The 20859-nt window shown below is 50.1% G+C and overlaps 1 protein-coding gene across 5 annotated transcripts in view; it reads right to left on the reverse strand.

The window, feature by feature from the left end:
• Nucleotides 1-1007: 1007 nt before the first annotated feature.
• The window catches only part of CDK5RAP2 (CDK5 regulatory subunit associated protein 2), a 176351-nt gene continuing 156499 nt past the window's right edge, over nucleotides 1008-20859 (reverse strand). For all 5 annotated transcript variants that reach the window (XM_028107743.2, XM_028107740.2, XM_028107742.2 and 2 more), the window contains 8 exons: nucleotides 20735-20856; nucleotides 19421-19669; nucleotides 16709-16786; nucleotides 15412-15677; nucleotides 13414-13557; nucleotides 6227-6353; nucleotides 1549-1595; nucleotides 1008-1104 (listed from right to left, as the gene is read on the reverse strand). In XM_028107743.2, the coding sequence (XP_027963544.2) occupies nucleotides 1048-1104; nucleotides 1549-1595; nucleotides 6227-6353; nucleotides 13414-13557; nucleotides 15412-15677; nucleotides 16709-16786; nucleotides 19421-19669; nucleotides 20735-20856 (1090 nt within the window). In that variant the 3' untranslated portion in view covers nucleotides 1008-1047. The remainder of the gene's footprint in view (nucleotides 1105-1548; nucleotides 1596-6226; nucleotides 6354-13413; nucleotides 13558-15411; nucleotides 15678-16708; nucleotides 16787-19420; nucleotides 19670-20734; nucleotides 20857-20859) is intronic.

Here is a 20859-nt window from a genome sequence, read left to right on the forward strand (position 1 = left end):
ACTGAAGTGTCCCCCACACAGACGCTGAAGTCCCCAGAATGATGGCTGGCATGGGCACAGAGGGAAGTGGAGTCAGGATTCGCTGTGCTCCCCGATGATGGGCTGCTCAGCGGACGCCTGCTCCCTGGCACTGAGGTGGGCGTGGGGCCATGAGGCAGGAGGAGCAGAACTGAGCAGAGAGCATCCTGCCAGAGCAGGGCTGGGGGGACCCGGTCTGCCAGTGCCTCTGTGGGGGTACTGTGGGCTTCTGCAAAGGGGGCTGAGCCCTACCCCGTTGACTTCTCAGCCATCAGGAAGCTCAGGACAAAGACAGAGGATGATTAAACACAAAAGTCAATGACAAGGGTGTAGCAAACCACCAGGCAGTGTTATGGGACAGTGGAATGGAAAGAGCACCATCATCTTGGGGACACTGCATGACAAGTCCCCGCTCCGGGCCTCACTCGGACCTCTCCTCCCTGGAAACGGCACCCCTCAGGGGATGGCTCCGGGATGTGACCACACATTGCCCAGCGCAGGCCAGATGCAGGCACCAGGGCCCGGCCACACCTCACGTTGTCGTTCCTCTCTGGACAACCTGAGTGACCTTAGCAGAGACCTTGGGAGGTATCCGAGGGCCGTCCCACCCCCAAGACCCTGGCCTGTCCCGCTGTGGAGTTCAGGACCTGGGCTTCCAGGCTCCGCACGAAGTAACTGAATCACCAAGTTGACATGAATCGTTCAGTGAGGAGCCTCCCACCGCGGAGCTGGCTGAGCACGAAGCAAATCTAAGGTGGCCACGAAGGCCGCCGTGTGTTCAGCAATGACGCCGCAGCGCCCGAGCGCCCGAGAGCTTGGGGCCTGTTAGAAGCCTCACTGCCGGGCACCCAAACGCTGTCTGACGACAACCCTTAAACCGACTTTAGGAGAGAAGACATAAAGGGGAAAGCAGATTTCTTTCAGCCAGACAGTCCTTTTCTTCCCTCAATAAATCAAAATCACACTTGTAACAAAGCCACAGCGGGAGCTCAGTGGGAACCACAAGCTTTATTGGCTGGAAGGTTCTCCTCAGGAGCCTGGTCGGCTGGGACTGGATGTTCCTGGATGGGCACCCCCGGGCCTAAGCTAGGAAAAGGGAGGGAGAAAAGGAGAATTTTAGGTCCCATGGAGGGCTTCCGAAGTAGGCGAAATTGTTACGCTGAAACTACTTTCAGGGACACACTGTTTACTCAGTAAATATTTACAGAACCCAGTGAAGATGAGATCCTATTGTATTCATTCATTCTAGAGATGTTTATCCAATGCCTACTATGCGACAGGCACTGTTTGCTGTATTTCTCACTCGGAAAAATAGCCAACAAGTGTAATAATTAGAACAAGCCCTGAAACCATGCCATAACAAAACGAAATTCTTTATGTGCTGTTGGTGGAAAAATGCAATTGTTTGTGGAAGACGTGCGTCTTGCTTTCACCTTCAGCTTCGTTTTTCAAAAGAAGTCACTTCCTGCCCTGCGCCCATTCCCCATGCCCCAAATGGGCTTCCAATAACAGAACTCAAAGGGGCATTACCTCCAGGTTTCCTCTGGCCTTCCGAAGGATTTTGTGGGTTACGACCACTGAGAAGAAAGAAAGAATGGGATCGTTAGACACAGACGCTCGGGGAGACAGTGTAAAAGCTGGCTGCTGGGAGGAAGCGCCCCCTGAAGCCCAAATGGGTCAGGCAGACATGTGGACAAGCCAGAAGCATCCAGACCCGAGAGAGGTGTGGAAGGCTCCAGCTGCCCATCACACACCCCAAGATCGAAGAATCCATGGTGGACCAGAGTCACCTCTTCGAGGTCATGCTAAGCCACAACCTCACAGCGATACCAGCCCATGTTTCAGGCTCAGCAAAGCCCGCGGATGCCCAGGCACCCCTAAGGCTCACCTCTATGGGTCCGAAGGGCAATGGTGCAGGGCAGGGGAGAGGCCTGTGCCTGACTAGCACCCACACACTTTGGTCTCCTAGGCCCTCCTGAGGCACAGCTCTGGGAAGGGGGTGTGCCCAACCCCAAGCAAGCCCATGTGCCAAGGCCCAAGGCAAGGGTCACAGGCAGTTCTGCAAAGTCAATTTTTACCCTCAGAGCAGGCGTTCAAATCAATTGGGGCAAAGCATGAACTCTGGGCATTTTTTTCTCCTTAGATGTCTTTGGCTGGGAAAAGAACCTGACATGATTCCCTGGATGGGACGATTCCAGAGGTCCCACTGATCAGATGCTCTAAGCTGTGTGCAGGGCAGATGCTCAGTCAATCAGAAGCCCCGGGAGGAAGCAGGGTGCCGGCCTTTCAGGGCAGCAACTGTTGAGTGAGGCCGCTTCCTCCCTGAATCCTTTTCTTGTCCAACACAAACACCAGCAGCGGTGGGAATGCCACCACTGAAGAGATTTCTGGCCTGATCAGGGGTCCGTTCTAAACATGCCTCGGTGAGGATCATGGAATCCGCTTACTCCCTGGGGAAGACAGAGTCAAGGCTTCTGGAACTGGGCCTTTGGCCAATGGTGCCCAAGGATGAAACAGACTTCCTATCAATGCACACACGGCCCAACTCCCCAGTGCCTCCTTCAGAAGAGGAGCCATGTGGTGGCCTTGGGAAAATATTTATTTCTTGCCTCACAAAATATTTCCATCGAAGTAACAAAGTCTGTTTGCAATCTGTGATACCCGGGGGGGGTGGAGGGCGGGGAGACAGCCAGTGTGGGCTGTTTTTAACTGGCCAAACTCAATTTCAGAGGTGCCCACTGTCTCTCTGTGCCCTCCACCCCCATGCCACAGGGGCAGGAGCTCTGCACCTGGGTCCAGGGTTATGCTTTAGGAGGGGTCCTAAATCCCTGGAAACTATGTGCAAATCTTTGCGTGTATCTGGGTGGATGCGTTCTTCTGGAAAGAACTCCTACTCCTCCTGAGACTTGCCAAAGGGCCTGTGACCCAGAAAAGATTAGGTACCCCAGGTGTAGAGGTTTAAAATCATACTGAAAGGGCACCAGAAGTACCAAAAGCACAAGACTCCAATGAAGAACGAGGGCTCACCTGCCCCAAGTGTGAAAGGGCCTCACATCTGGACAGTACTGCTCACCTTCCAGAGCCCGAAAATCCCTGCTGCCAGGAGAAGCCCGAGAGACACAGTAGTAACAAGCTCGTCCCAAATCCGGGCTTGCCCAGTGCTGAGGCATAACTTGAACCCAGGACTGTCCAACTCCACGCAGGGTTCTTCCCACCTCAGCAGAGGGCTGACAAGGAAGCCACCAGCTTCGGTGTCTAGCTCGTGACAGGCAGCTTGCCGATTGTGACCTTAGTGAATACCCCCCAAGCCTGTCTGGGCGGCATCCCTAGGTCAGAGGCTGGAGGTGAGGCCGTGGTTCCAGGTCACGTGACAAGGAAATGGCAGGGGCCCTTGGGTCTCCCCGTGACAGCTTTCCCTCCTTTCCCCTGCAGACTCTGGGAGCAGACGAGGTATTCAGCTTAGTCAAGAACAGCCCGGGCCCTCGCTCTTCCTGGTCACCATGGGGGGCGGGGGGGGGGCAGAGGAGGGGACCCTACACCAACTTCTGCTTCGTCCTTCAGAGCCAGGAGCAGACCTGAGACTGGCAGGTTCGGGGACTCTCCAAGGACCTGACTCACTGGGAGGAGCTAGTTCCACAGCCTGGAACCGGAGGCACCACAGGCCAGGGTTGGCCACCAGCTGGACCACCTTGGGAAACCCCTCACCCGGCTCTGAGCCGAGCCCTGCAGACACAGAGATCAGTGACACCGCTTCAGCGGGCGCAGTGGTATGAGACATCTGTGGTTTTTCTATTAATGGTCTGCCACCTGTACTCATAGAATCCAGTCTGAACTCATGGGAAAAAGGAGGCAGAGAACTAGCGTTTGTTGAGCATGTGCTCTGTTCCTGAAAAAAGTACAATAAAGTTGAGGTATCATCACCATCCCATTTTACAGATAAGGAAACGGAGACACTCCTTACTAAGTTGTGATTAGAGCCCAGGCCTGTCTGGCCAACCCGAGTCCTTTGGAATTACTGTCTCTGGTTAGAGATGAGGAATTAGAAGCTCAAGGAGTTAAAGTCATTTATTCCAGGTCACACAGGGGTGCAGAAATCGGAACCGTGCTCAGTAATGACTCCAGGATCACTGACGTGGGGCTCAGGGGCTGGATCGACCATAGTAACTTGCCCATCTGAACCTACTGCCCACTTCCAAAATCTCCTCACCAGCAAGCAGGGTGAATTTCATGAGCCCTGTGACTATTCGGGGCTGCCACGGAGAGATGCCACTGCAGAGTCCTACCATCCCTGGACAGGGGGCTGCGTAAAATCGCCACCTCCCACCCCCTGCTGCCCCGGGGGTCTTACCCGAGTGCTCCACAGCTGCCTCACACATGACCACGACTGGCACTGTGCTTTTACTCTATGTGTGACGGGAAGCCCAGGCCAGAACCCCGCGACAGCCACCACTCAGCCAGTGTTGCCTCCTGACAATCTGCCAAAACCATCCCCTCCCCTCCATGGCTCTGCCGCAGCCCTGCCAGGCCTCCCTGCTGTCATCAGGGGGACCGCCATAGCCCCCAAAGAGGTCTGCCTCCTGCCCACCGCCCCCCTGCCCACTGCTCAGCCACAAGGACCTTCTTTCTAAGACTCCATGGACCACATTGACTCCTGCCACTCATTCTTGAGTCCGTCCACAGGCCCCTTGGGACCCGGCCCCTACTCAGCTCTTTCGCTTTGTCCCTCAGAGCAAATCCCTTGGCATATCCTAAGTATGTTCCTGAATACTGAGTTCCCACCCTTGAGGCCACCTGCCATAATCCTGTCCCTACCCCTTCTCTAACTCCTACGCATCCCTCAAGACCCCATCAGTCCAGAGCCCTGAACCACCTGAGGCCGCTGGGGACACGCTGCCCTGCAGCTAACTTTTGCTTCTGCCCCATTAAGCCAAAGCTCTCTGCTGGCAGGAACTGTCTCGTTCACCTCTGTGCCCAGAGCCTGGCACAAAGTTAGCACCTGCCCCACGACTGAGCATCTTTCTCCCGCACTTCCAACTCTGCCAGTCTCACGGAGTCTGTTTCAGAAGGCTCCTTGGGGGGTAGCTAAGAACTCCTACCCGACAACAATCTATGTTCTGTGCTTCTCAGAAATGCCCCGGCGACGCTGGCCTTGGAGAAGAGCACGGCACGGAGCGGGTGGGTGGCTCCAGAGGAAAGCACCGGTCAGCAGCCCTCCCAGAACAGGGACAAGGACAGGCAGACAGCGAGGCTGGGCCAGGGCTGTGATGCCCACAGGCACCGGCAGAAACTCGGCGGTGCACCCGTGCTGTGGGGTTCTCCTGGGGACAGGGAGCTGTTCCCCACCATCTCCGAAGCTCCTGGATCAGGACAAGCAGTGACGTTACAAATGCTATTCAGCCTGAGTTTCTATATCTGCCCTGAGAAGTAGTTCTCAAAACCACCCCCTCCCCCTTGGATCTTCACGGCCCGGTCGAGGCCCTCCTTCTGGCCTGCCCGGAGCAGGGCAGCAGTCACCAGCAAGCCTTTCCCGCACACGCAGCAACGGGTCCGCGCCCTGCCCTGCAGGAGACCTGCCCGGGGTCCGCGCCCTGCCCTGCAGGAGACCTGCCCGGGGTCCGCGCCCTGCCCTGCAGGAGACCTGCCCAGGGTCCGCGCCCTGAGGCCTCTCACGACGCAGTCCCAGTCCGAGAGACCCTTCCAGCCTCAACCGACCACTTGCAGTCTTACTCCAGCCACGTGAACTGGCGCAGGCTTCGCACATCCAAAACCTTCTTTCTTACCACTCCGCCTTTGTCCACGCTGCCCCCTTTCCATCTGACCCACACCTGCTCCTTCCTGCAGACTCAGCTTAGCTGTCTGTGTGTCCAAGAAGCCGACGTTCCAGGACAGAATGACGCCCTCCCCACTCCCCTCTCGGTGCTGCCTAAGGCCCTACCCCACACACGTTCCTATCAAAGCACACGCCATGCACCTGTCTCCTCAAAGAGATGACAGTCGCTGGCAGCACGTGGCCTCTCCACTGAGGTCTGTTAAGTGAATTTATTTGTCTGCGCGGGTCAGAAAGGACGAAGTATGAAAGGAAACCCATAAATAGGAGGCATGATGACAGGTGATCTGGAATCCCAAGTGGGTGTCCAGGATGGGGTTTTTAGTCCTCAGAGGCATGAAGTGGTCAGACACAGCGGCCCGCCCCCAACCGCTTACTTACACTGATCAAAGATGATTTTTTCCTGGTGCTTGCTCAGCTGCAAAAGCTTCACAGAGTTTTGCAACTTCTTTTCTTGTTCAAACAGCTTTTTGTGTAGTTTGGTGATCTCTGCCTTCATTTCTCCAGTCTCGAAAGAAAAGGAATTGGAAAAATGAACAAAGAATACAAAACATCCTAACACATAGGTAAGAATTAAAACACATACAAAAAGATGCTCAACCTTACTAACAGCAATATTTGAATGAAAACTAGAAGCCATTTTCTGCTGGTCGGATCGGCAAAACCAGGCAAAATCCAGTGGGGCCAGGGTGTGGGGCGAGCACTCTTAGGGGCACCAGTGGGGCTGCAAGTTGGCCCAGTCCGGGTGGGGCGCCCTGGCAAGATTTACCAAACGCAAAACACGCTTAACCCTTTGATCCAGCAAGTCTATACTTAGGCATGTACCCCCACCAAGAAGCACATAAGCACAAGAAGATACCTATGTTCCTGGATGTTCATCTCAGCACTGTTCATGGTAGGAGCCAACAAACAACCTGGTTTGTTTCAGCAGGAGTCTGCGTAAGTAAATCACGGTACTCATATACAATAGCATAATTTTGCAGCTATTAAAAAGGATGTTGTGGGGGCACCTGGGTGGCTCAGTAGGTTAAGAGGCTGCCTTCGGCTCAGGTCATGATCTTGGGGGTCCTGGGATCGAGGCCCGCATCGGGCTCCCTGCTCGGCGGGGCATCTGCTTGTCCTTCTCCCTCTGCCTCTCCCCCTGTTTGTGCTCTCTCCCTCCCCCTCTCTCTCTCTCAAAGAAATAAAGAAAATCTTAAAAGAAAATCTTGTAGAACTCTATTTATTGATGTTGAAAGATCATAATTAGTGACAAAAAGAGCCCAGAACTGCTATTGTATACCAGGCATTCCTGTTTCATAAAATTGAATACACAGATTTATATCCATAGACGTGTATGTGATGTCTAAAAAATGTGATGAACAAAGAGACATCAAAATGTTCATAGTGATTTATCTCTGAGAGATGTGATTTGGAAGTTTTATTTTTCATTTTTAAAAATTTATCAGAATTGTTTGAGGTGTTTTTTTTCAATAAAAACTATAATGCTCATTAAAACAAAAAATTTTAATGATAAATTTAAAAAAGAGAATATAAAAGTATGATTAGGAGAGTATGATCCTCAGGAGAGCTTTCATCTTTGAGAGGTGTGGGGAACTCTGGCTTCCCACCCATTGGCAGCCAGAGTTCCCAGACCTCTAATGTGAAATGTGCATACCCTACAGGCTCTCTTAACCAGTCTCCGCTGAGCTGGTTCACAGAGTTAAGGACACTCCTTTCTCATCAACCTCCCCCCTCCAGCAACCCCCCGCCCCCCCGCCGCATAAGGCGTGCTGGCACAGGCCACCCTCTGTGACGGGGAAACACCTCTGCTCCCCAGAGGGGAGACATCGGGCTGCCAACTTACAAAGGACCCCACTTAACTTTGTTCCCAAACTTGTTTATGGCAGTTGTACTTGTAATCAGTTATGGGATTTAATTAAGTATTAAGTAAACCCATGAAATGTGTATATGAAAAGAGAGAATTGGTTGTGTGAAAACTAACATATGTCTCAGGAAAGACTTGATAAAGGCAAGTCACTAAAAACCACATTTCTGGCAAATTAGGTGTGGGTGAATCAACTATGAAAGATGTGGGAGGAACGTAGTCTAGAAGAATTCTACATTCAAGTTGCTTTACAAGTGTCTACATTTTTTCTTCATCTTAAAGATACAGAAATTGGAAGTGACAGACATACATTATGGATGTGGTTTACGAAAGAAAGGAGATGTGAAATCCTCATCAGCAGACCTACATTCAAAGAAAAGGTCCTGGCCCTACATCAAAAGAATGGCAAATGAATGTACATTTAACTGTTTTCAGTTAAACTACGATGTTTAAGGTATGTATCATCTCTTGATTCCCTGCTTTAACCTACTTTCAAGATTAACCAACTGTGTCAGCTACAAGGACGTCAACTGTTCTTCCAAAACAGATCCTAATTTAAACCCCAGGTTTTCTCTGATTCTCTTCCTCACGCTAAGAGCCCACAAAGATTTGTGTCAGGTCATGGCTTCCTAGACCACACATTCTGGGACAAAGTCATTCTCCACGGCTGTAGAACTGGGATGGCCCCATCCATCTAGAGTGAGACGCAAAGGGGATGATGCCTGAGGACGGACCATGGTTCCTTCATCCCTGCCTGGCTAACCTCTAGCCCTCTTTCAAAAGTTAGCTTGGGCAACACCTCTTCTAGGAAGCCTTCCTTGAGACTCCTCCCCAGCAGAAGTCTAGGTTGGTTACTGCTCCTTTGGATACTCACTACGTCCAGGCCTTCCCTCGTCATTGCCCATTTCATGTTGAATTTAACTGATCGTTTATTTGTTTGCTTCTTCTCCCAAGACTCAATTCTTCCTTCTGACCCCCAGCACCTGGCACAGAGTTGGTGCTGTGAGACCCTTTGCCAACTGGTAGGTTAAATTTTCACCTGCACTCCCAAAACATCCTGTCCATCTTCTATCCAGAACTTAAAACAAGGAATTTTAATTCTGCATGTCTGCTATTCCTCTGAACTAAAATCTTCATTTTTACAGGATGAATGCGCCATGGTAAAAACAACAGGGCTAGAAGACCCAGCTCGGTCCCTTCCAGCTGTGATGATGACAAAGCAAGGAATTTCAGTTCTCACGTCTGGAAAACGGTAACATAATACCGACCTCTCTGGAGGCTCCCATAAGGGATGAAAGGAGATGCTGCGTGTAGGGCAGAGTGCCTGCCCCCTAGGAGAGCTCAACAGAGCAGCTCTTCCTTCAGGCCACAGAGCCCAGCTCAGAGTTGGGACCCACGCCCCTCCCAGGAGGCCACCCGCTGACTCACGAGTGTTGGGCCTGACTCCCGGAGCTGGCTTTTTTAATTGTTTTTTTCTTGTTTATAATGAAAAATCTCAAACCTTCACAAAAGCAGAAAGAATGGGATAATGAACTGCCAGCTTCAGCGATTATCAAATAATGGCCAAACCTGCTTCATCTACATCCCTACCCACCCACACACTAAAAGTATTTTTAAACTCAACCTCAGAAGGCAATCATATTTCATGTCCATAAAATATTTCATATATAGTTCTAGAAAAAAGATTCTTTAGAAAGAAAAACAACATTGTCACCACACCTAGAACAACAACAATAAAAGAAGATGTGGTGTACATATACCATGGAATATTACACAGCCATCAGAAAAGGAAATCTTGCCATTTGCAATGATGTGGATGGAACTAGAGGGTATTATGCTAAGTGAAATAAGTCAATCAGTGAAAGACAATTATCATATGATCTCACTGATATGTGGAATTTAGGAAACAAGGCAGAAAATCATAGGGGAAGAGAGGGAAAAAATGAAACAAGACAAAACCAGGGAGGGAGACAAACCATAAGAGACTCTTAATCATAGGAAACAAACTGAGGGTTGCTGGAGGGGAGGGATTTGGGGGATGGGGTGGCTGGGTGATGGACACTGGGGAGGGCACGTGATGTAATGAGTCCTGGGTGTTATTTAAGACTGATGAATCACAGGGGCGCCTGGGTGGCTCAGTTGGTTAAGCGACTGCCTTCGGCTCAGGTCATGATCCTGGAGTCCCGGGATCGAGTCCCACATCGGGCTCCCTGCTCAGCGGGGAGTCTGCGTCTCCCTCTGACCCTCTTCCCTCTCATGCTCTCTATCTCTCATTCTCTCTCTCTCAAATAAATAATATTTAAAAAAAAAAAAAAAAAGACTGATGAATCACAGACATGTACCCCAGAAACAAACAATACATTATATGTTAATTAATTGAATTTAAATAAAAAATTATTTAAAAAAATAATAATTGCTTAGTATCACCATGTACGTCAGGAGACACATTTCCCTGAGCCCATCATAATTTCATTTTTTGGAACAACTGGTCCAATTCATCGGCATCCAAATAAACTCCATGTTTTGCAGTTGATATGTCTCAAGTTTCTTTCAATCCAGTGGTTCTCAGGGCTACTAAGAAGACTTGTAAAAACAGACCACTGGGGCCCACTCCCAGACTTTCTGATTCAGTAGATCTGGGGTGAGGCCCCACAATTTGCCTTTCCAACAAGTTTCCAGATGACACTGATGTTGCTGGCCCAGGGACCATAATTTGAGAACAGCCGTAAATCTGTTTTACTCCCCCTTTCCCCTCTTTTCCCGTAGGATGAAAAGATGTTCTAAGCTCATATTGTACATTTCCTGCCCCAGACCTAGAATCAAACCATTTCTCCAAGGAGTCCTGGTTCCTGTTAGTGGGAAAAGGTATTTAGAAACCACAATTGGGCAGTAGAGGTGCTCACTGGTACTGGAGTGGACATTTTTAAGGCCTAAAAGTAAATGTTTTTAATAAGAAATATAACACAAGTTCATACTGGCATTTTCAAATCAAGGGTGGCAGGATTTTTGCTTCTTTGTTTTTAAATTTATACTTCTTCTCTGGCAGTAAAAATCTTAACCTAATTAGCTATTTGTTTTATCCTACAATACAAATATAACAGTTTTTAAATATCAGTACCAATATTACTATTAACAGTATCATCACTGAAAACAGCATTTTTTTTTTCAGTCCTTTTATGCCCTTGGAGTATTTCTACTAGGGATACAGTCAAAATACTGTGTTTTAGTCTTGAAATGTTCCCTCTTTGTTGGGTATGCCTTCAATACTACATACTTACATATATAGTAAGGTTTGTTCATCTTACTATCAATTTTAAGAAATTGCTCTTTTTCCATTTTGATTTATTTTCAATTCTTTAAAGCATTTATACAGTTTCAATGTCAAATTTACAAAACCAGATCTTTTCGGAGAAATCTACCTCTATTCCTGCCCTTTCCTCCTCTTCCTTCCCACCCCTACAAGTAGCCTGTTTCCTCGTTATTGTTTATACTTCCAGTTAAACAAAATTTTTATAAGCAAATATGTGTATATATTTATATCTCCCCCCACAACCTTCTTAGATAAACCGATGTATATGATACACACTTTCCAGAGTAGTCCTAGGGACTGCAGGGGATGGTATATTAAATGCAAAAGGCAAATTAATGACACTCAGAGAAAACCCTAGGTCGTAAAAAAAAAAAAAAAAAAAAAAAAAACCACTGGGGTTGCTGGCAAAAACTTGGAAATCTGCTTTACACACATTTCACACTAAGAAAAAGGCACTGTATGAAGCAGAGGCAGGGACAGAAAAGTGGCTTGAGGCAATTTAACACCACACGGGGGGGGTCTGTGTGCACAAGCAACCATATCAGAGCAACTCTAAGGTCCTTCTTCTGGCTCTAAAATTCTATGATGCTGAAGTCAGCATAACCAATTATATGAGAAACGCTTGGAAAGAAGGGTGAGTCATCACAAGCGCTGGCCAGTCCCTGGACTAGTTTGCTGGGGGGGGGGGGGGGGGGGGGAATAGATGTGACTATAATTTATATTTACACACACACACACACACACACACGAAGATCTACATTCCTTCCGTCTATTTAACAGACACTACTGTGTACTGAGGACAAAAACACTGCATTGAGGTTCATTCAGCACATTTTATGTGCTCTAAAAAATCATACGGGCAAGTACTCGTTTGGGAATAGGAGAAAAAAATTATTCACTCAAAAATATGAACAGAATAAACATGGCCCCTTCTGGGACACGGACATTAAACAGACAAATATATAATTTGCGACGAGGGCCATGATGAAGCAGAAGAGGGTGCTATAACTGAGTGACCGGGGAGCCCCCTCAGACCCTGACGTAAGATGGAAGCTGAGACGGGAGAGGGGTAAAGAAGCCAGGCAGCCAAGAGGGGGAGCCCGGGCAGGCAGGCAGTCGAAGCATCTGTGTCACCGAGCCAGAGATGGAAGGAGCTCAGTGGGTGAGCACAAAACGCAAGGCCAATGTGGGTCTGGGCCCAGCGGGCCCTCTTCCTCCCCATGGCCCCACTGGCTAAAAGTGGCCAAAACATGATTTCCCTGCGAAATGACCGGTTACCTACCTCCCCGAGCTTAGTGCACCCAAACTTCCTTCCCCAGGATCCCAAGAGGGAAATCACAGGATGGGCTCATTAGAACCTTCCGAGGCTTCACTGCTGCCTCTTTGCCACGGCTGACAGATCCAAGAGCTGTCAGAAGGGGTTTAACTAGATGAGTAACGACATGGAATGTCAATTTCCCTCTGCCTTTCTGCTGACCTTTGGCCAAAACTGATAGGTTAGATAAATGCAGGGGTAAAAATCTATCACAGCACCAAGCAAAGTTCTAACTCCTCCTTCATCTGCATGCTCTTCCTTCCGGGAGGCTCCTCGGACGACCAGAGTGGTAGCTCGCCGTATCACGATACCAGCCGTTTCCCACTGACGAGAACCCAGGGAGGGCCTCCGCACTGCCTGACTCCTGGTTTGTGCCATGAAAGATGGGCATGAGGATGGTTGTGGGACCAACCATTCTTAATTCGGCCACGTTCAAGTTGCCGCAAAGTCAAGCTTTCGAGGGAAATTTCAATGGTTTTGCAATAAATGATTTTCATTGGTTAAAAAAAAAAAAAACTTTTGAAGGAGTTAAAACAGATTGAAACTAGAATCCCTACAATCTGACTCTGAAAGCTATCAAAAGGAATCAGAGAGTCCAGAGAAAAAGGCACCTAAAATGAAAGAGATTTAGAGTGGAAGGGAACGAGCTAGTCCACGAGGACAAACTAGAACTTAAAATCTACAAAATGAAAGCATACCCTTTGGATTCAGATACTTGTGCTGCCAAAACCATCTCTGTAACCTTGGTCGGGCCTCACTCCCAGACCCTCAGCTTCCCGTGTGTAAGACGCAGACAGGATTTCCCTCCACAAAGACACACTGGGAGCGGGGACATGGTCAGGTCAGGACCACAGGCCGAGCCCACGGGGATGCTGGGGGAGCAGGCAAGATCACACCTGAAGCAGCCAACACAGTGCCTGACACGTCACCCTTAACAAACACGGCACCTCCCCCGTCCTCTGACGTGTTTCCCCAAACTGAGGGCACATCGGCCACAAGCAAGGTCCTGGGCTGGAGACCGAGTCACAAGCCCCAGTGGCATCCCTAAGCCTCGGGATCCATGTGTCACCACCTACCTGTTCACACTGAAGTGGGCACTGGCCAGTTGTGGGGAGTGAGACCCTCCAGAAAAGCATCAATAATCTCGCAGCCTCCTCGAGGATCAGCTTGGCTGTGCCCACGCTGGTGACAAACTTGTTCAGAGGTGCCAAGTGTGGACCCTGTGCAAGGGGCGGGGGGTGGGGGAGGGGAGAAGGGTGTTACATGCAATTGAAAAAGATTATGGACAAGCCAGCTTTAATAGGCAGCATAAATCTCCAGACCGCAGGGCTTGTGTCCACATGCTGAGCGAGAGCCTGGTGCCAGACGACACCAATTTATTGTTCTTAAAGACCGGTGAATTATAGATTATGAGAGAATTTCGATGGTGATTTTAGCCCAATCAATAACCATGATTAATAACCACCTGCGTTAACTGTATTTACTACGCCAAGAAGAGGGAAAGAGGGTCCATGGTAGGGCCACTCACATGGCTCTGCACCACAGAGCCTCTCCGGAAGGCAAATGGTGCCAACAGCAAGGGACGAAACACGAATGCTTCTGTCTTAAGAAGCCCCTGCTAAACGGCGCTGTGTACTGCCGATATGAAGTCGGGGCCTCGTCAAGTCTCCCTCACCCTCTGCTGACAGTGGCAAACCCTAATTGGGGGATGTCAAGGGCAAGACAAAGCCAAGGACATGAGCCAAAGAAGGGAAAACAAAATACATTTTAAAAAGAAAAGAAATTAAAAGAGCACTGTTATCACGAGGAATAAAATCACTACAAAATAAAATGATGCACTCTTTAGCTATCAAATGGGCAAAAAACCATACATAAAACAATAAATAAAATTAGTCAATGAAGAATAAGGTGCAGTGAGATACTCTCACTTGTAAAGGGGGATACGTATTTTTTGGAAGTGACGCATCAACAGTTCTCCCCAAGGGCCCTGAAGGGTTCACAGCCTGGGAGTGAGCTGCCTTCCACTGTCAGCAATCCATTCCTAATGAACTAATCAAAGATGCCACGGGAGGTCTGTGTACAAGGGTGCTCACCACACCTCACATGTTGAAAAAACAGGGCAAAGAATAAATCAATTGTGCTACCTCCACATATTGGCTTATTTTCCAGCCCCTAAAAGTTCTAGAAAAATGCTGAATGGGATAGGAAAATTGTTTATATATTAACTGAGAGTCAAAATACAAAATTCATGTGAGTCGGTTTTACTAAACTTTATGAATGAGCTAAGAGAGTGTGTGTGTGTGTGTGTGTGTGTGTGTGTGTGTGTGTGTATCAACATTTTAAGCACTGAACACCCTGTGATGTTCTTACACTTTTGTACAATAAAGATTATGATCAGAAAACAACAGTAATCTTATTAACATTTATGAATTCATTCAACAAACATTTACCATGCACCCGCTGCACGCCAGGCCCTGTACTAGGTAGTAAAGAGACAACGTTGAGTAAAAGAGACACTATCCCTGCTCTCCTGAAGTTTATTATCTAGTGAAATGTAAAATACAGAATGACTTTTACAATAGAGTAAAACAAAATAAAACAAAAAGGCAAATCAGGTACCAGGAAGCAGGGGCCTCAGGACCTGGGAAGAGGGACCAGAAAACGTGACCCACGGAAGCTTGGTGTTTGGGTCTAGTCTGGGAGGACAGAGAAAATGTGACCCCAACCCTTGGAGGAAGTGAATGAGTAACTTTGTGTCAAGCACCTGGCACACGGGTCCTCAACAAAAGGTACTTTACAGTGAGGAGGATCCAGCAGGATGAGGCAGGAAAGAGTGACCCCAGGGAAGAGACTGCGCTAACACAGGGTACAAACCTCGGCAAGGGTCCCTCCCATAGCTCAGTGCCCCAGACTGGACCTGACCTCTGAGCTTCTGTGGGCTCCATTTCCTGGTCCCCCTTCTCAGGGCCTTACTGAGGATGCATGCATCCTTTGCCTCTCAGAGCCCTCAGGCGGCCCCTTGCACTTACTGCTCCAGTGAGCACTTCACTCCCTGCAGCAGTCGGTCAGGTTACCTTGGTTCCCAGCTCTGGACTTGCGGGCCGGGGAGCCTCTTGGATCTGAAGGGCCATCTCGGCCAAGAGCTTCTGGCCCTGGCCAATCTGCCGGCACAGGGCCTCGTAGTCCCCAGCCAGGCCCAGGACGTGGCCGCCACTCGTGTGGGCCCACGGGCGGTGGCCAGCGACCAGGTGGGACACACATGGGGAGCTGGTGACCGAGCTGCCACTGTTGCAGGAGAGGGAGTCCGTGTCATTTCCAGAGAGTGGAGGGGTCTCTGAAGCTTCAACATGAGAGGGAAGATGTCAGATCCATTTGGGGCAGTATCCTGTGTTCATCAAGCCACGTTCAACGACACTGAAGCCAGGTGGGAGGGCAGAGAAAGGCCTTCGGTCCCAAATGCCACCCAGCACAGCACAGCGGGGGCAAGTGGCCTGGCCTCCCGGACCTTCGTCTGTCTATTCACCCCCCCCCGCCCCGGGGCTTATTCGTCTGATGGGAGAAGCTCGATTCAATTCCACCAACACTTGTCCGGCACCCACTCTGCAAAGAGCCCTCATCTACACAGACGAGTCAAGCCAGCGCCTGCACTCCAGGAGCCCATGGTCTAATCAGACACCACGCCGGAGGCGTAACAGCACGATGACAAGGAGCCAGAGCTGAGAGGAAGAAATAATCAATTCCCTGTGCAGCAGGAAGAGAGATCAGGAAAGGCTTCCTAGGAGAAGCAACAACTACACTAGCAAAAATTACACTAAACAGAGGTAAAGCCTGTTGCTTTTTACCTTTGGATCAACAAAAGTTCAGATGAATAATTCTGACTGGGGGCCTCAGAAAAGTCACTTCACTAAGAAGTCTGCATTCAGGATGAGCCTCGGGGTAGGAGGAGGATGTGCATGGCAGAGAATGGGACAAAGGTGGCCTGGAAAAGGACGGAGCCACGACGCACGGTCCCAGCGAGAGGGGAGTGCGGGGCCCGTCTGCAGGATGGGGGCCCCTCTGCATGGCCACACGAATGTAGACGGACAGGGTCGGATGGGCCCACTGGGGCTGGATGCTGGAGGCCTTAAAGCCACACTAAGGTGCTCATACTTCCATCTAAGGCCACAAGGACCCAATGACGTTGCTGAGGTTAGTAACACCGAGGAACAGATTAACAGGCGTGGGGGAGGAGCTCATCAGCTAGACATGCTGAAGCCCCAAATCCTGACAAATGCTCTCCTGATGGGGACCAGGGACCCCCTTTCATTCAATTGAAAAAGTCCTACTGCCAAACCCAACCCCGCCACAGTTACCCAGACTCCAGCTTTGTACCTGATCGTGGTGGCACCACCAGGGTGGAATCAAATAGATCACAGGAATTATCTATCGCCATGGGACATTTGTCACCACCTACAAGATGTAAAATAAGAGAAGGAAAAGAAGCTGTCATTAGCATTTGAGAAAGAACTGAATGAGAATACAGTAAAGTACCAAACACACACAAGCATCCACTCAAATCTTCCCCGGGACTGGGATCCCCTCTGCAGGACCCTGGGGACAGAGAGTGAGCAGGCCCAGCGTCCTCTCTGGAAGGACCCTCCTGTCCAGCAAGTAAACAGACAGTTTCATTTCTAGGTGGTCAGGACTAAGGGAGGGAAGCCCAGAGGAGGGAACATAATGCAGGCACAGGAATGAGCAGATGCAAAGGCACAGAGGAGTGAGCCAGCAGGACGCACTGAGGGAGGATCAAGCAGGTGGTGGGCTGAGCCCAGGGTGCCAGGGAGAGAGAGCCACGGTGGGACGCAAGGCCAGAACCATGAGGACCGTGGGGCCCCTCTCGGGGGCGTCAGGCAGGGCGACGCCGAGCTGAGGACTGTGCTCTGGACTGGAGGAGTGAGTCTGGAGGTTGCTGCAGCCACCCGAAAAAGAGCGAAGAGGGACCCAAAGCAGAGTTTAGGAAGTGATGCAATGGAAACAATGTCAGGAGGCAAAGCCAGTTAGATGCTGCCCAAGATGATCTGCCATACCATGCAATCTAGAGAGCGCTGGGCCGTCTGACTCTCTGGAGCCCAGCGGGCGGGACGGCACTGTCATTCAGACCTCGTGGAGGAGCAGGGAGAGGAAGTGACTGACCCAGCACTAGCAGAGTGTCAGCGGCAAAGCAAGGACTGTGCCCAGTGTCCAGGCCTTAAGACGGCCCACCAGCTCCTTCCCGCCCAGGCACCTCTGGGCACCACCAAAGCGCCACGTTCGATTCCGGGGCCAAGGAGCTGGCCCCTGAGAAGGATCACTTTCTGCCAAAACCAGCCATCTTTAGAGCAGAACTTTCGAACAAGTGCACTAAATACAATCTTGCAAAGACTTCTGCAGAGGAAGAGAGGCCGCTGCCGACGGCAGAATTCCCACCTTCACTGGAGGACACTTTGGCACTGAGGCAGCCCTGTGGATTCTGAACACATTCTCCTGAGTGCCTCCTGCGAGGCTCACCCACGGCTGACCCTAGACAAATTCCAGAAGCAGGCAAAGGCTGTTCCATGGCCGCCTCACTTCAGCTGCCCCAGCTCTCCCTCCCGGGCAGCCCCGGCCCTGAATCATCCTCCCGGCCCCAACTCCCCAGCACACCCCACAGACCCATCGGTCCCATCTCCGCCAAGCGCTAAGAAGGGCCAGGAGCAGACCTGTATTTAAAGCAGAGATACCCACTGCTGATGGCCATCCCATGCAGAAGGCGGCAATATGGCTCCTTCCTAACTGTTTTGAGATTCCGCTGGTAGGATTTTTATCCTGAGAATGCTGTTCAACAGCAAAAACCACATTAACACTGACATTTATTAAAGCTCCAAATCAGAGACCACTTTAATAATCACCACAGTAATGGTTTCATGACCGAGGATCATCTGAAAACAGTAATCAGGAAGCCCGTGTGAAAGGGTGAGAAACACTTATGATGTAATATTGGGTGAAAACAAAGAAAGGACGCAGAATGGCACAAAACCCAATGTGAACAACGTAAGTTCATGCCTGCATGTGATCGCCAAATGAAGAGAAATATGCAAAGCAAAATATCATCATTCTGTACAATCGTGAAGGATTTTTCTTCACTTTCTTTTTTTCATGTCATCACATCATCTTCTGGTGAAAATTTTAAATTCCTTATCAAAGAGAGATCAATAAACCAATCGCCACAAGTTCTAAAGCATGCTGACTGGGTGATCTTTAAGAGATTTTAATTTTTTTAAATTAAAGGCAATAGAATTCCCAATCCAAGCTTTTAGACGATACTTGTTTATGAAGTACGTCGACACTCCCTGTCCCACTGGATGTGCGCACCCGCCCTGTGGGTCTTAGGATAATGGCCCCAGACACCTGAGGCTCCGCAAGGTCAGGCGCTGCTCCAGGGACAGCACTGGCCTTGGGAGCTAAAATCTCATTCCTAGCTCCGGCTCTGCCACCTGTTTGCTGTGTTGCTTTGGTTAAGTCCAGTACCCAATCTGGGTCTTAGTCCACAGACCAAAGAGGATGGGCCGGCTGACTGCCTTGAACCTGACCATTTGCTGGCTTATTCCTGGCCTGCTGCTGGGCAAGTGACAGAGGAGTGACAGGCAACCCTTGTCCTTTCTCTGTGACCCTACACAGCCTCTGTAGGGCTAGACCATAAACCTGCGAACAAATGTAAAACAGAAGCAGTTTTCAAACCAGGATGCTTTTAGGATCCTACAGACACTGAGAGCCAGAGTAAGATGTTTAGATTCTCTTTGAAAGGCAGTAGGGGACTAAAAAGCATTGTCAGCAGCGGAGTGCTATGGGCAGGGCTGAATGGATGCAGGGACGAGACTGGAGATGATGAAAGCGTTGACAGCCCAAATTCCACTTCCCTCCACCAAGAGGCCCCGGGAGGGAGATGACCCCTGGCTCCCGGGGCATCGGGTGGCGGGCTGTCAACAGAGGGACACCTCCGTGGGGCAAGGGCACCCGCCAGAAGCTCCCATGTGCCGCCAACACACACACGGCAGCAATGTCTGTGAGGAGGCACAGGGACAGTACCATGCTTGTCCAGCTGTGGGGGCCACTCGGGGACAGACAGGGTTTGGAGAGCCATGGGGAGGGCTGCTTCCTGAGTCTTCTTCCCCTCCATCGTCAGCCGCTCCTCCAACTTGCTCTGCAGTGTGCTGTTGGTCTCGATGCTCTTTTCCAGCTGCCCCCGCAGAGCCTGGATCTCTGTTAGGAGACCACGCAGGTCACTGAAAGGGTCCTGCCCCCTCCAGCCTTCTCCTGACGCCTCTGCTTCGGCCTCTGCAAATGAGTGCAAAGGAAGAACCTGACGTCTTCTGCCACCAAAGGGTCAATCATCAAAGGAGTTCAACAGTGTTTTAAACCCACCAGCACCAGCACCCTCCCCTTCCCAAGAACTAGGTACAATTTCAAATAACAACTTGACTTTAAAAACAAAAATACTGGCAGACTTAATTGCTGCTATTCCACAGGCTAAATAAGAGCTGGAAATTAATTTTCACTTCTGGCCATAAAAGCCTAGCAAATTGCACACCAAACCCCGAAATTATGTCTAGTAGTAATAAAATCTATTTGGGCTGGAATTATAGAATGAAAGGGGCTGATTTTAAGAGCCACAGTATATTAAAAAGGCACAACAGCAAGAATAAGAAAAGCAACATGAGGAGAAAATGGAAGGTGTGAGGTGACCCTTTTCTAGATAAACTTTCAGTAGGGAGAAACCATCTGGAAAATTCGTTTAAAAAAATTGCTACCACACCTCAAAATTGATTCTAAAACACAGGAGTTTGCAGTTAAGTTGCTCTGATCTGGTATCTGTCAGAGGATCCGGGCCAACAACCATCTCCACAGCAATGCCCTGTATGTGGCAGGCGCTCCAGAATTATCGGCCGAATGCATGGGCAAAAAGAAACACACTCTAGCGGAAAACTCATAATCAAATTATTCCTTGACTGTTGCTATGTCCCACGTACCGTGGTAGGATGCTTTTCATAAATGAGCTCAATTTTCACAACTCTACAGACTAGCTATTAGGAGACACGTCTTATGGAGGAAGAACCAGGCCCAGAGGGGTGAGGTGACCTGCTGAAGGTCGCACAGCCGGGAGGCAGGGCATGAGAATCCAGGCCTCGGCTGGCCCAGCTCCCAAGCCCAAGTCTCTCCGTGGTTCTCGCTGCTTCAGAAGAAGAACGGGCCAGAGGGCTTGCTGCAAAGTGTGCCTCCTCTGCCCGGCAGGCCAGCGAGGGCTGTGACAACAGCATTTCAGGAAAGAGTGTTGAAGTGAGCTCCCGGCCCAGACGCAGCAGCCCCAGGACGGGAAGCACCTCGGGCCAGCGCGCCCAGTACCTCTCAGCCTCCCGTGCTCCTCCTCCAGCCTCTGATACACCTTCAGCTCCACTCGGAGGGACTGCAGGAGCTCGTCGTTCTGGGAGAGCAGCAGCTGCCTCAGCTTCGCCTCCTCCTGCACCCTG

Source organism: Eumetopias jubatus, unplaced genomic scaffold (genome assembly GCF_037043125.1).
Source record: "Eumetopias jubatus isolate StellerSeaLion01/CBP00866 unplaced genomic scaffold, mEumJub1_p1.0 scaffold_15, whole genome shotgun sequence".
Lineage (NCBI taxonomy): Eukaryota > Metazoa > Chordata > Mammalia > Carnivora > Otariidae > Eumetopias > Eumetopias jubatus.